A 15,016-nucleotide genomic window follows, 5' to 3' on the forward strand; every position below is an offset into this window, starting at 1 on the left:
GCTTTATGGTTTCAAATCTTACATTTAAGTCTTTAATCCATTTTGAAGTTTATTTTTGTAGATGGCACACGGTAGTCTAGTTTCATGTTTTTGCATGTATCTGCCCAATTTTTCCAGCAACAATTACCGAATAAACTGTCATTACTCCAGTTCTCCTGTATACTTTAAATCATCTCTAGATTATAGTCATACCTTGAAGATACTGTGGGTTTGGTTTGGTTCCAGACCACCACAGTAAAGCAAGTATTGTAATAAAGCAAGTCAATAAAGCAAAGCTTTATATAGAAGCTTTATTTACCCTGTGCTGTAGCCTATCAAGTGTGCAATAACAGTGTGTCTAAAAAAACAATGTACATACCTTAATTTATAAATACTTGATTGCTAAAAAAATGCTAACCATCATCTGAGCCTTCAGTGAGTTGTAGTCTTCACTGGTGGAGGGTCTTACCTTCAATTTGTAAAAAATGCAATGTCTGTGAAGGGCAATAAAGTGAAGTACAATAAAATGAGGTATGCCTCTATATGAATGTTCACAGCAGCATTGTTCATAATAGCCAAAATGTGAAATTCTAAACGTCTGCCTTAGCTGAAGTTGTCTGGGTGGCTTGCACAACAGACATTTATTTTGTTACAGGTGCTGGTCTAGTTAGTTCCTATTGAGAGCCCTCTTCTTAGCTTGCAGATGAATTTTCCCTGTGTCTTCACATGGCCTATTTTTTGCATGCAGGTGCGGAGAGAGTGAGGTCTTTTCTCTTCCTCTTACAAGGACGCTAATGCCATTATGAGGCCCCACCCTCATGACCTCATCTAAACCTAATTGCCTCCCAGAGGCCCCACCCCCTAACACTATCATGTTGGGGGTTAGGGGCTTCAACGGATGAATTAGGGGGGACACAAACATGCAATTTATAGCAATGTCCATAAGCTAGTGAATGTAGTATGTCCATGCAATGTAGTATGTAGTATGTCCATGCAGTGAAATATTATTCATCCATAAAAGGAATGAATTATCAATACATGCTATAATATGAATGAACCTTAAAAATATTATTCTAAGTGAAAGAAAGCAGACAGAAAAGACTACCTGTTGTATGATTTCATTTATATGAAAAGTTCAGAACAGGCAAATCTGTAGAGACAGAAAGTAAGTTGATGGTTTTCTAGGGCTGAGGAGGGGATATATATCAGGAGAAATAGAAAGTGACTACTAATAGGTATTAGGTTTCTCTTTGGGGTGATGAAAATGTTCTAAAATTAGGTATGACGGTTGCATAACTTTATGAACATACTAAAATCAAATTGTGCACTTTCAATAAATTAATTTGTATATAAATGGTATCTTCATTAAGCTGGTAAACTTTAGCAAATATTGGTGGTTTGCTTTAAAGTATCAAAATATAAAATATTTTGTGGAAGAAGGTGATGCTGTTCTATTACATTACTTGGCATTTTAAATGGGTTGTTGAAAATAAATTTTATAGAGTGCTGAAAAAAATCAGACTTTTGCACTATATATAAACAAAACAAAGAGAACATTTGAAAAGGTTTGGATCCTTGAGTGAGGTGTGATTAAGCGGCCAGTCTCCCGTTCAGGGTGCATAGTCACCCCACTTTATTTTTATTTTTTTACTTCATAGTATATTGTGTGACTTTAAATAATTCACAGTGTTTATTTTTACCCTTCCATTAACTTACCTACCTTTGCACCTTCTAATTTCTTCTTTCAAAAAAAGACACCAACCATCCTGCTTCCCCATTTCTTTAATAAATCAAGTACAATAATATTTTACTTTTCTTGTCTCATTTTGAGCAGTAAAAAGAATCTAATCATTTGTGTGGTTATTTTCTTTTTGAAAAAAAGCAAGAGTAACAAAGAGTTTGAAATTTTTCTCAAGTGGCTTTGTACTAATTATTGGTGACGCCCACATTTACTGTGTTTGTCGGGCTGACCCCTGTACACCTTTGAGGCTGAGTCTCCTGGTATCTGCACGACTCTAACTTTCTTCCTAAGTGCCCACCTTCTGTGCTCCCGTGGTACTCTCTATGTATCTCCGTACCATACCTCCTTGTACCGGCCTTTTCTGGTTACCAGCCTGTACCCTCCATTAGACTATAGGCTTCACTAGGGCCAAGGGCTGGGCCTTATCTTTGTCCCACAGCGTCTGTAACTGACTTTGGCAAATAAGAGGTGCTTAGTAAACGTGTGTTGACAGAAGCTAAGGAATCACATTAGAAGCTCAATTACCACAAGTGATAGGGGTTGATATTTGGTCAGTTGATTTTTAAAAAGTCAAGGCATATAATTATTGAAAACATGTATATACACCCACCTTCAAGGTTTATTTTAATAAAACCTTGACTATGCACCCTGAACGGGAGACTGGCCGCTTAATCACACCTCACTCAAGGATCCAAACCTTTTCAAATGTTCTCTTGGTATTGTTTAAAATGTAGTTGTACCATCTTTGACAATTATATGGTATGGGGCATGGCCTTTGAATATACGATTCTAATTATAGTTCTACTTAGTCTTTTAAAAAACATTTTTTAAACCCTAAAATGAAGGCAGTTTATTTAAAATAGAGGCACTTGGAAAGAACTTGGAGACATGAATGTAGAATCTTAGATTTTTACTATTTTTCCTAATCTGTGACATATATCTTACCCACAGCTAATTTCAACAGCAATTTTTATTAGCAACTTACTTTTATTAAATGCATTTTAAGCATTCAAAATAGTTTTTGTAGAAATGGTAGCTCTTTTTGCAGTTATAGTTCTGATAATTAAATACAGTGGCATTAAACAGGGTTCAGAATAAACACAGCTGACTGACTCCCAGTGAGCATACATTTCAGCTATTTGGATCAGATGTGCAAAGTACTGAAGAATAGCTAACCATCCATGGCATTAAAGCTTACCCTGAGCATCAGGTAATATATTTTAAAGAAAGGATGGAGAATATTGATTAAACTAGTAAATCAGGTATTAGAGGGAATTTAAGAGAACTTACACTATATTTCTTTTATTCTACACCAAAATGTCATTAATTATAGAGCTTCTACACAGTCCACTATATCCTGCCACAGATTTTGTAAACTTTGTTCTCCCTAAAACTCAGTGCCTTGAGTCCCGGCTGGGCTGGCTCAGTGGGTTGGACATCCTCCCATAGACCGAAAGGTTGCAGGTTCAGTTCCTGGTCAGGGCACATGCCTGAGTTATGGGCCAGGTCCCTGGTTAGGGTCATGCAAGAGGCAACCAGCCAACCAATCCATGTTTCTCTCATACATGGATGTTTCCCTTTTTTTCTCTTCTTTCCCCTCTCTCTAAAAATAAATAAAATTTAAAAAAAAACAGCTCAGTGCTTTGTAATGTCTTATTGTCTTCTGAAGTCACTCTGGCTACCTCCAAAGAACTTACTGCTAATTGTTTTATTTGTTTGTTTTAATTTCAGTGGTAGGCATGGGATCCTGGTGCTTCCACATGACTCTGAAATATGAAATGCAGGTCAGTAATGACAAAATTGACGAAATGCTTATTTCTTCTAATCCAGAAACACTTCAGATTTGAGAAAAGATCATGTTGCTAGAGGATGATTAAGACAAGAGACTGGGAAAAAAATGAAATCTCTGGAGTTTTTACTTCAGGCCAAAGGGATCCAAATTGACTAAATGAAGTAAGGAGGCAAGCAAAAAGTGGTCCATGACAAGTGAGGATATAACTTTTTGATCCTTCTGTGTAGGTATGTACAATTTTAGAGCAGATCAAAGAATAGAGTCCAATAGAGACATCTTAAAAAGACATAATCAGTTTTTCAAAATAATATATTTTTATTCTTCAATGCCTGTATTCCCTCATGTTTCACTCTTATGGAGTCCATTGGAATGGTCTGGTTGTTCTAGCTAGCAAAGTTTTAGAGCTATGCAAGCATTTTTATTTATTGCCCATTCTCTAAGGACGCTATATATCTAGTCCTCAATCTTTGACCTCTCTTTTCCTCATCACTAACCCAGAAACTTCTAGAACAGCACTGTCTAGTAGAAATATAATGTGCACTGCATATGTAATTTAAAACTTTCAAGTTGCCACGCTAATAAAAAAACACATAAAAATAAGTGAAATTAATTTTAATAATGTATTTTATCTAATCCAATATACTCAAAGGATTACTTCCACCTGTAGTTAATATAAAAATGTATTAATGAAATGTTTCACACCCTAAAATCAGATCTATATCTCATAGTGTCAGTGGATCTTAGATTAGGTTTATTTCAAGTGCTCAGTAGCCACATAAGGCTAGTATTGGACAGTGTTAATTCTGGAAGGGTCTGTATGTACAGCAGTCTATGAATTATTAATTGTAGCTATATTAAATGTATAAGAATTCTTAGATTCATTTTAATATTGAACACATGTTTATAAGAAAGTATCATGTCTGTTGTGCATGCCACGCTGGACTTAGAGAATATGCAAATGATAAGATACTGGGCTGACCTAATCAAGCACAGAAAAATCTTATGTTTTCTGGCTGGGAAAACACAATATAAATATTAAAATTATTTTTAAAGAAGTACAAAGAATCTATGGTAACATGAAGGAGCTTGGAAAGAATCTATAAAAATTGAAGACATTCAAACAGAATCTGATTCCAGGACACTTTCATCACCCCAGAGAGAAGCCCACTAGTAGTCACTCTCTACTAGTCCTTCCACCTGGCCCCTCACAGCCACTAGTCTGTTCTCTGGCTCTACGGATTTGCCTATTCTGAACATTTCTTAGCAATGGATCATACAAAATGTGACCTTTGTGTCTATCTTCTTTTATATAGGCCAGCTAATATTCCATGGTATAGATATACCACATTTTGTTTATCCATTTGTCAATTAATGGGCATTTGGATTATTTCCATTTTTTTGGCTTTCTTGCATAATGCTGCTATGAACATCCATATACAAGTTTTTGTGGATATGTTTCAATTCTCCTGGGTGGATACTTAGCAGTGGAATTGGTAGGTCACATAGTAACACTATGTTTAACCTTTTGAGGAGCTGCCAGATTGTTTTCAAAGTGGCTGTACCATTTCACATTCCCACCAGCAATTTCTTCATATCCTTGGCAATACTTGTTATTGTCCGTCCTTTTGATTATATTGTTCTTATGGGTGCGAAGTGGTATCTCACTGTGGTTTTGGTTTGCATTTCCGTAATGACTAAAGATGTTGAGCATCTTTTCATGTGCTTATTGGCTATCTGTATATCTTCGTAAGAGAAATATCTGTTCAGATGGCCCTTTGCTCATTTTAAAAAATTGGTTACTTGCTTTTTTTATTGAGTTGTAAGAGTTCTTTGTTCTGGATACTCCTTTTTTGAAAAGATTTTATTTATTTATTTTTAGAAAGGCGAAGGGAGGGAAAAAGAGAGAGAGAGAAACATCAATGTGTGGTTGCCTCTCATGTGGCCCCCACTGGGGACTTGGCTTGCAACCCAGGCATGTGCCCAGATTGGGAATCAAACCTGTGACCCTTTGGTTCACAGCCTGCACTCAATCCACTGAGCTACACCAGCCAGGTCTGCTTTTTCTTACTAGCATCCTTTGAAGCAAAAAAGTTTTCTGTTTTGCTGAAGCCCATATTATCTATTTATTTATCTGTCCCATGTATATGAAGAAACAACCAGATGAATGTGCTGAGACAAGACATCAGGCAAGGCTAGGCATTTGAGTGAGCAAAGGGAAAGTCTCGCCTACTCTGTGCTGATTAGATCGTGACAAGAATAGTGCATTCAGTTCTGCGGACTAACCTAGCATGTGTTTGGATGGAAGACACCGGAATGGTGAAAGCACTAAAAACCTAGTCGTGATGCCTGAGGGGAAGGAACTGGGAACACAGTCATGTGCTGCTTAGCCTCGGAATATGTTCTGAGGAATGCGTTAGACAATTTCATTTTTGTGCAAACATCATAGTGCACTTACACAAACCTAGATGGTATAGCCTACTACTGTAATTGTGTGTGCTGTAATGCAGTAGTTTTGTTCATACCAGCATCACCACAGGCATATGAGTAATGTGTGCGCTAAGGCTTAACTTTGGCTACAACATCACTAGGTGATAGGAATTTTTAATCTTTCATTATAATCTTATGGGACCACTGTCATATATTCATTCCATGATGGAGGGAAATGTCACTGTGTGGTCAGTACATGACTATGTTTAGCTGGAAGAACAGAAGACATGCTCAGTGACCCACACTGAGCTCTAATCACTAGCCTCTCTATTTTGTGCATTTGTTCATGCCTGGCCCTCTTGCATTTCCCTCTCTCCCATTGACAATTCCTGTTTGTTCTTCAAAGTCTCAGGCAAGATGGCAGCCCCTCTAGGAAGCCTTCCATGGCCCCAGGCAGGACATGTTCTCGTCATATGTTCTTCCATAACACTCTGTGCATCTCTGTTACTGCTCTTATCAGTGTTATTTTATAAATACACCATGTATGTGCCTGACTTCTCTATCAAAATATGAGTTATATAAGAGCAGGGACTCTCTCTGGTTGACCTTGGTATATCCCCTGTTTATATCACAGGTTGCCATATAGCACTGCATAAATGTTTTATGAATCGGTGTTTAAGGGTTGACTTGTTGAACAGTATTAAGTTTATTCCGTGTGGTCCTAGGGGCATTAAAGATGAAGAGACATCTTGATCAACATAGGGAAAAATTGTCTGAGCTAGTAGATGGCAAAAACTGCCTTGGGAGATCTTGAGTCCTCTATGCTTGGAGGTACCCAAGCACAGGCTGAACAAACACTTTAATTAGTTCAAAATTTTGTATTTGGTACCTGAGCAACAGGTATGCACAGGTAAAGATGTTTTTTCTTCAGGGAGTTATTTGTCTAGGAGCGAAGACAATGCAGTGATAAAGGGTCATACAAAGTCCTATGGCAATAGAAAAAGAAATGAATTGTTTAGGGTAGGAAGAGCAGAGAACGGGTTTCACACAGATGACTCAGACACGTGTTTTGAGTTGCACTGTCAATGATGAGTAGGAATTTGCCAGGCCGTCTAGATAGAACGTGCAGAGATGTGAGAGCATGGCTGGTACCTAGGGATACTGCAGGTAGTACATTATGGTTGTAGCCGTGGAATTGGAAGTATGTGGTGATGATGGCGGTAGTGCTGCCAGTAATAATAGCTAATATGTATTAAATTATCCAGTACCTGCTCTGGGACAGGCATTGAACAACATGAAGATGTGCTTTGGAAAACTAACCAGAGGACAGATTTAAGCCTCTTGGACTTTATCCTCTGTGAGCCATTAATGGATTTTGAGCAAAGGTGGGACACACTTTGACTGGCATATAATCTTAATTGTTGGCAAGGTTGTTAGCAGGATAACACACATTTGGATGGACAAGATGGCCTTTGATCCTGAGATCTTTGATTCTGTGCTCTGTCATCACTATAATACTACTTTATCATGGGCAACTTATACAGATGCCTTATTTTCTTCCCCTTTTGGACTACAAAGTTATGGTTTTATGTGCTCGTCTAACTAGGCAGAAATGACATGACCCATTTTCCCAGTGACTGAGGAGGAGGGAAGAATCATCAATATTGAAGGACTTCTCCATCTCTTTAATGGCTCCCTGTGTTGCCTCCTTTCAGAATAAATTTGACTCGACTATGTTAGGCCATCATTTGTTATACAAAGTCACTGAAGTAAAGTAAGAAATGGCAGTGCTGCCACTTACCTGGCTCTGGTGATCAATAGACCATTCTGCAAGCCTGAACTTAGCTTGTTATATCTATAGAGGTATTGGAAGCCCAGCTCTGCCTAAAGTGAACTCAAGCAAAATATTGACAGTTCTGTCTTGAGAATGATTTAGAGCATGAATGGCATTTTCTTCAGATTTATTATGTCTAGGTGGCTGCATAGGTTCCAGTTCTGATTCTGCCCCTTTGCTGGCTGTTTGAGTGTAGATATGCCACTTAATCTTGCTGAACCTTAGTTTTCTCATCTATCTAATGGGTCTAATAATACCTGTTAAGAGTATTATGAGGATCAGTTGATTGGCATGTGTGGAAGTACAATACCAGCATAGGAGCTGGTAAATAAATGTTTAGTAAATAATAATTTCCTTCAGCCAGTCCAAACATCTGAAACCACCATTACTGACCCATTGTTAGTGATTCACTCGTTTGAGTACTATTGAGTTATGTGTGCCCTTGTGAAAGGTAACATTTTGAGCATGACTACCTACTTTCTCAGTATTCATGTGTTATATTCTTGTGGCAGCTAGCCAGTAGCAATGCATTTGGAGATGGGGTTGAGGAAAACTAATATTAGAGATGGGGTAGAGTGAACAGATGGCCTTCAAATACAGGGGTGTAAAGGTACCAAAGGACAATTTAAAATCATTGAGCTTTAATATGAGAAGAGGTTTTTAAAATTTAGTCCAATCTACAAATTTCATAAATGAAAAATAGCCTAACGATGGGGAAGTGACTTGACTAAAGTTACACAGGAAGTTAAAGACAAGATTAGGGTCCGACTTTCACTTTGTATTCTTTTTTTCCTTTATCTGCCTTAAGACAGTGTCTTGTACCAAGCGTGGCAGGAGCATAAAGATCTTAAGTTTTTGAAGTCTTCTCCCAGACCTTTTTCATTTATTTACTCATTCAACTCATTCCTTTTTGCTTTCACTAATCAAAATATACAGTTATCGATAATCTTGGGGAGGGTAAAATTAAAGGCAGTTTCTTAATTTTTTTCTTTGTGTTTTTCTGCCTTTTCCAAGTATTCTGTAATGAACATATAATATGTTTGATATTAGAAAAAATAAATGCTAGTAAAAAAAGAATGCATTTAGCTGTTTCTCATAACTAAAAAATTTTACTTATCCTAGAAAATAAAACCAAAGAAAAATGCTTGCTCACCTATAACTTTATTTATAACACAAAAATAAAAATAGCATAAATGTTAGGTAATAATGTAAGCTAATTCAGACTTTATAAACAATAGATGTTCCACTTATAAATACCACCTTTCTTTCTCCTTTGTTCCCTATTTTAGTGAATAAAACCATCTTACACTGAAAGCCCAAGCCAGATACCTATGATTCATCTTTAATTTTTCCTGTCTCACCTCTACAACCACTAACACCTCTTGATTCAACCTTCATACTCACTCTCGGATACATCTGCCTCTGGCTCTCTGTATTGCCGCTACCCTAGTCCATCATCTCCAACCCAGATTCCTATCATTGGTGTTCCCACTTTTCCTTATCCATTTGTCACACTGGAACAGAAGTAACTCTTCCTACAAACAAAACTAATTGCTTTTATTCTTTGGGCAATATTTGCTAGGCTTTGCCTAAGTGCTGGGGATAAGATACGTAAAATGTAGTCTCTGCTCTCCCATCATGTCACTCTTTATAGTTCAAGCCTATAAATGTGAACCTCAGGCTCTGTGATCTGGCCCCTGCCTGCCTCTCCAGATTCATCTTCAGATCCATACCCCTCCCTGCTCTGGAACCCTGTGCTCTTTTACCAGTCCTAATTTTTGCTATTTTGGTTTTAAAATAAGACTATTCTACTTGTATCACCCAGATTTTAAAATCTGTGTTCTTTTTGCCCTGACTGGTGTGGCTCAGTGGGTTGAACATCGTTCTGCAAAGCAAAAGGTTACCAGTTCGATTCCCCGTCAGGGAAAGGCCTGGGTTGCAGGTTCTATCCCCAGTTGGGACGTGTACAAGAGGCAACTGATCTATGTTGGTCTCTCACATAGAGTTTCTCTCCCTCTCTTTCTCCCCCCATTCCCCTCTCTCTAAAATAAATAAATAACATCTTTAAAAAATAAAAATAAAATCTGTGTTCTTTGAACATATTGAACATATACTTAGTTCAATTTAGTTCTTTAAACAAATAAACATGCAGTCAAAATCTGGAATCCAGACCTTTCTTTTCCACTACAGATTTGTATTTCTAGTGCCTGATTGACATCACCTGGCTGCCTCACAGATACCTCAAACTCAACATATTGAAAATTGTTCTTGTAATTTTCTCTGTTTTCACAATCTGAGTAAATTGTATTACCATCATCTGAAATGTTTAGGCAAAAGACTAGGGAGTCATCACTGGCATCCCTCACCTTTGTATCAAATCAACTACAACTCCATGTTTACTTTACTTCCTAAGTATTTCTCAAACCTGTTCACTTATGTCTGTTCCCAGTTCTGCTACCTGAATTCAAGTGGCAACTTTGCTTAGCATGGACTGCTGTAGCCGAGTGGCTGTTCCTCCTACATCTATGCTTTCTCCCTTCAGTGCGTTCCCCACATGTATGACTGGGTTTAGGATTGGTTTAAGGGTTAGCAAAACTTATCTATAACACTTAGCTTAGTGTCTCACTCTAGTTTAATACATAATAGCTATAATTACTATTGCTAATAATATTATTTTCCTGAGACATAGGTTACTTAGATTAAGTGACTTCCCTGACCACAATACCTCTTCCTGTGTATGTTAGTGGACATTTTACTGATTTTAAGTCCTGCAGGAAAGGACATAAATGCAAAAGAATACTGATAGGACCCATAGACCTCTACGTGGTGGACATCATTCTTTCCTGGAAATACGATATTATAGTTTGTGATATAGATTGTGATACCAAATGATCTGAGCTGCCTCATGAGTCCCGCATTATACTTGGATATGTACATTAGGACAGCTAGATGGGTGGATAAGCTTACTTATTAAAAAAAATGAACAGTGTAAATTAGACAATAATAAGTATATAAAAGAATTAGTAAAACATAATAGATAATGAGGTGACCATTTTAACCATGTTTCATTTTGATTTGTATAATTACAGCTCTACAGTATTCATGTCCTATTATTTGCCTTTGTTTCTTATAGCTATTGGATGAACTCCCAATGATTTACAGCTGTTGTATGTTTGTGTACTGCATGTAAGTATTTAGGTGTAAAATTCTATTGTTTGATGTATTGTAAAATTCATATTGGCGTCATAGCAAATTAAGTTATATAACTCAGTTAATATTACTGAGAGATTGTAATAGTGTAGATTATGATACTTGTGATATTAATGTGGAGAGTATAGTCTCTGGGAAGTTACAATGTTGTTTATTAACTTTTATTCTCAAAACCCTACAGCCAATTTAGACTCTTATTTAAGTTTGACTTAAGCTATATCATTTGCCCTTTCTTGAGTTACGATTGTATACATGTTTAAATAAATATTCTATATTTATACCATAAAAATAATATTCATCTACTTTGTACCTGGAATTGTTCTAGCGATACCAAGTCATCTCTGAGTCTCACAACTGCGTAAGGTAAATGTGTATTGTTCCCATATTACAGGTGCCGAGGTGAAGCACAGGCAGATTTAGTAACTTAGGTCTGAGGATATACTGACCTAAGGAATGTCCAAGACTGTAAAGAGGTTTTTTAGGAGTTTAGTTGAGCCCAAACTGATGACAGTTGCTGGAAAGCAAGATCTCAGATGCTCCAAGAATGATGGTTTTACAGTTTCTTTTATCCATTTGTAATTAAAGAGGGAACGAGGGAAGATTACATAAAGATTGGAGAAAGCAATGCAGGGATTGGATAGTTTACAAGATTAGGTGCTTTCTTAAGTGTGGTTAAGCTTATTTTGAAGGTGTGTTAACCTAGGTGCACAGAAACAATGGACAGGGCTTGCTTATGGCAAAGATAAACCTTTTACTAAAAAGTCATGTGTCTGGGGCATTGCCACCCACCATGACCTGATCACTTAGGAGTTTATGACCAGATCCCCCATGAAGTTACTTTCCGTGGGACCTCTTTTCCGCCCACAGATATAAGTAGAACTTTTGCTTAGGTGACTTACCTAAGGTCATGTAGTTAGTAAGTGTCAGATTTGGAAACTGAGCTATAAGTTTAATAGCTTTACCTTCTAAGTATATGTTCTGTTCCCTAGCACTAATACTTAAGACATCTCTGAGCCCCTCATGTGATAGCAATCTGATTATTTTCAATATGATCATCATTGCTAGCTCAAGAATATCTTCCAAAAATATGTAAAATTCAGAATAGTTCAAAGAATATATATTTTTAAAAGTTCTTCTGAAATGTTTCTCAGTAAAGGGTCAGATAGTAATTATTTTTGCCTTTCTGTGCCTATGATCTCTGTTGCAACTCTTCAACTTTGCTGTCTAGCTTAGGAGATGTGCAAATGAGTGTGACTGTTCCAATAAAATTATATTTTAGAAAAAAACAGGTTTAGCCTGAGAAATTGCCCTTGGGCTGTAGTTTGCTACCCTGATCTAGAAAATATACTTTCAGATGAGCTCTTATTACTAAGTCATCAAGTTCCAGAATTTAAAGATAACAGAGATCTTGGAAATCACCTGGGCTACTACCGTTCTTTACAGGAAAGGAAATAGGAGTTGGGTCCAATTCCCACAGCCAATTAATTAGTAAACTGAGAGAACCCTCCTGCTGCTTGTACTGAAACGAAGGTTCAAACATTGGACATTTAACTGATGGCCATGTATTTGTTCATACTTATTTACTGAATATACTATCCCAGTGATTAGATATATCAAAAAAAGAGTTTATCCCTGCACACAAGGAATTCATGGTCTGGTTGGGGAGACAGGTAAGTAAAGAGACAATTGTAATAGAATGATATTTTCTATAATAGTATGCCTTAGTCCAGCCACCAGACTCCAGATTTTCAGGGGAGAGCATCTCATTGGCCCTGTTTAAGAAAGGTGCCTTCTCCTGGTCCCCGCGACTCTTGGATGCTGTAGACAGTACAGGTTCTCTAAGGTGAGGGTACAGATGGAAGAAATGGGCATCAGTAGACTCAGAAGCTCGTGTGCAGATGGTAAAACAGCGTTTTATTTATTTTTCTAGTTGTATATTCTAAAGCCATTTTCTTTTTTTGTTTGTTTTTAAGGTTTGAATGTTTCAAGATCAAGAACTCAGTAAACTACCACCTGCTTTTTACCTTAGTTCTATTCAGTTTAATAGTAACCACAGTAAGTCATGTTTCATCTAGTAGATTGAGCATGTCAACTAGGCATTTATGAAGTTTGGCACATTTTGCTTCCAGTGTTTGCTTCATGCTGTTCAAACCGAAATGTTTCTATACATAGTTCACAAATACTACTTTTTAAATTCCTGTCTAGCTGTTATTTCTCAACAAAAAGTTGAAACAAATTTTTTAAACTCTGTTTTTTTTTAAAAAAATGGGGAAAAAATCAAAAGGCTAATGTTCAGTAGCAATGGAAAAAATAAACTTTTTCTCATAGATGTATTACCTCCTATTTGGTAAAAAAGAGAGAGAGAGATTAGATCTGCTCTCATGAGCCTAATATGTCTATTTTAACATTTCCTAATAAGTTGAGATAGCTTCTTTTCCCCCACAAGTGAATTAATTGCCTTTTATCTAGAGAGATACTCGTTTCAACAAACTTTTATTGCAGACTACCATATCAGGCAGTAGAAAATACAAAAATGTCTGAGAAGCAGTTGCTTTGCTTAAGGAGTACATTCTAGTAGGGAAGTCAAACATATAAATAATGAATTGCTTCAAAAGATGATCAATTACAGTAATAGAGGCAAAAACGAGTTATATAAGAATGAAATGAAGGAATATTCAATGAAGATTTCTTGGGTGGGTCAAGGAACGTACCATAGAGAAGCACTTAAGCTGTTTTTATTTTTGTTTTTTAAGATTTTATTCACTTATTTTTAGGGAGAGGGGGAGGAAGGGAGAAAGAGGGGGAGAAAGTCATCAGTGTGTGGTTGCCTCTCATGAGCCCCTTGCTACTAGGGACCTGGCCCACAACTCACGCATGTGCCCTGACTGGGAATCCAACCAGCAACCCTTTGGTTGGCAGGCCGGCACTCAATCCATTGAGCCACACCAGCCAGGGGTTAAACTGGGTTTTCACTGATGATTAGAAGCTCACGAGGCTCTTGGGCAAGAGCGTGGTGAAACATTTCTAAATAGACTATATGACATTGTCTGTAGGCATAGAACCATGTATACCTGGACAATGAGGGTACAGAGGAAAATGAGTGGTTGCTTTTGCTGAATTGAGACAGAATCAGAAAAGCGTTCAAGAAAGAGGTGCAGTTTGAATTGAATCTTGAAAGATGAGTGTTTGCCAGCAGGGGAGGATTTCTGAACAAAGTGAAGAGCATCTTGTTTAAAGATACAGAAACATGAATATAGCACATTTGGGGAAGCACTGTGCTTTCTGGAGCCTAGAATGAAAAAGAAACAAGAGGAAAGCAGTGAAGCCAAACAGAAAAGGCAGGAGTGAGATCACGGAAGGCTTTGAAAATTAGAGTTTGTCTTGTAAGTGATGGGAGTCATTTCAAGATTATGATTTGAATTTTTATTCCTCTCTACCGTGTCATTTTAAAGGCGTACTCCTGTGATGCAATAAATGCATGCTAAATCTTGAATAAGCATTGAACTTAACCACTCAGGAGCCTAAAACTAGGTTTTGTGTAACTGGGAACACATCTAGGTGAGGTGAGTTAGAGGTTTTGGGAAGCAGAAGCACAAGAGATTTGTTTTAGATGTTTTCACTTATAGAACACCTATTATGCTAGACACTTTTCATGTATTTTACCTTCTTATTTCATAACATTATTATTCCCATTATAATAAGGGAAAATTAGTCTTTAGGTTGTGATGCCACTTATAGTTACTTGCAGCAAGTGAGTAGCAGAGTCTGAAATTTAATTTATGTCTCTAACTCTAAAGTCAGTGTTCTTCCTGCTGCAGAACAGGGTTGTCAGGCATAACCTCTTCAGCCATCATGAGTATCTGCACTTTTGTCCCTCCTTGATGCTGATGCAGAGGCCAAGAGGCCCAAGTCATCCGCAACCATTTTGAAACATGTAGTTGACCATGGTAGAGCTAGTACCAGGGGAGACCCACCTGTAGGTACTGGCCCTCTTGTGGCATGCCACCTAATCTGATTGGATTGATACGGCTGG

General features: G+C 37.4%; 1 protein-coding gene across 1 annotated transcript in view; it reads left to right on the forward strand.

The window, feature by feature from the left end:
- The window catches only part of ACER3 (alkaline ceramidase 3), a 126,741-nt gene that overhangs the window by 67,864 nt on the left and 43,861 nt on the right, over positions 1-15,016 (forward strand). Inside the window, exons 3-5 of the mRNA XM_045817961.1 lie at positions 3,452-3,504; positions 10,907-10,959; positions 12,957-13,038. Coding sequence (XP_045673917.1) covers positions 3,452-3,504; positions 10,907-10,959; positions 12,957-13,038 — 188 coding nt within the window. The remainder of the gene's footprint in view (positions 1-3,451; positions 3,505-10,906; positions 10,960-12,956; positions 13,039-15,016) is intronic.

Source organism: Phyllostomus hastatus, unplaced genomic scaffold (genome assembly GCF_019186645.2).
Source record: "Phyllostomus hastatus isolate PE091 unplaced genomic scaffold, TTU_PhHast_1.1 phas_scaffold_317, whole genome shotgun sequence".
Classification (NCBI taxonomy): Eukaryota; Metazoa; Chordata; class Mammalia; order Chiroptera; family Phyllostomidae; genus Phyllostomus; species Phyllostomus hastatus.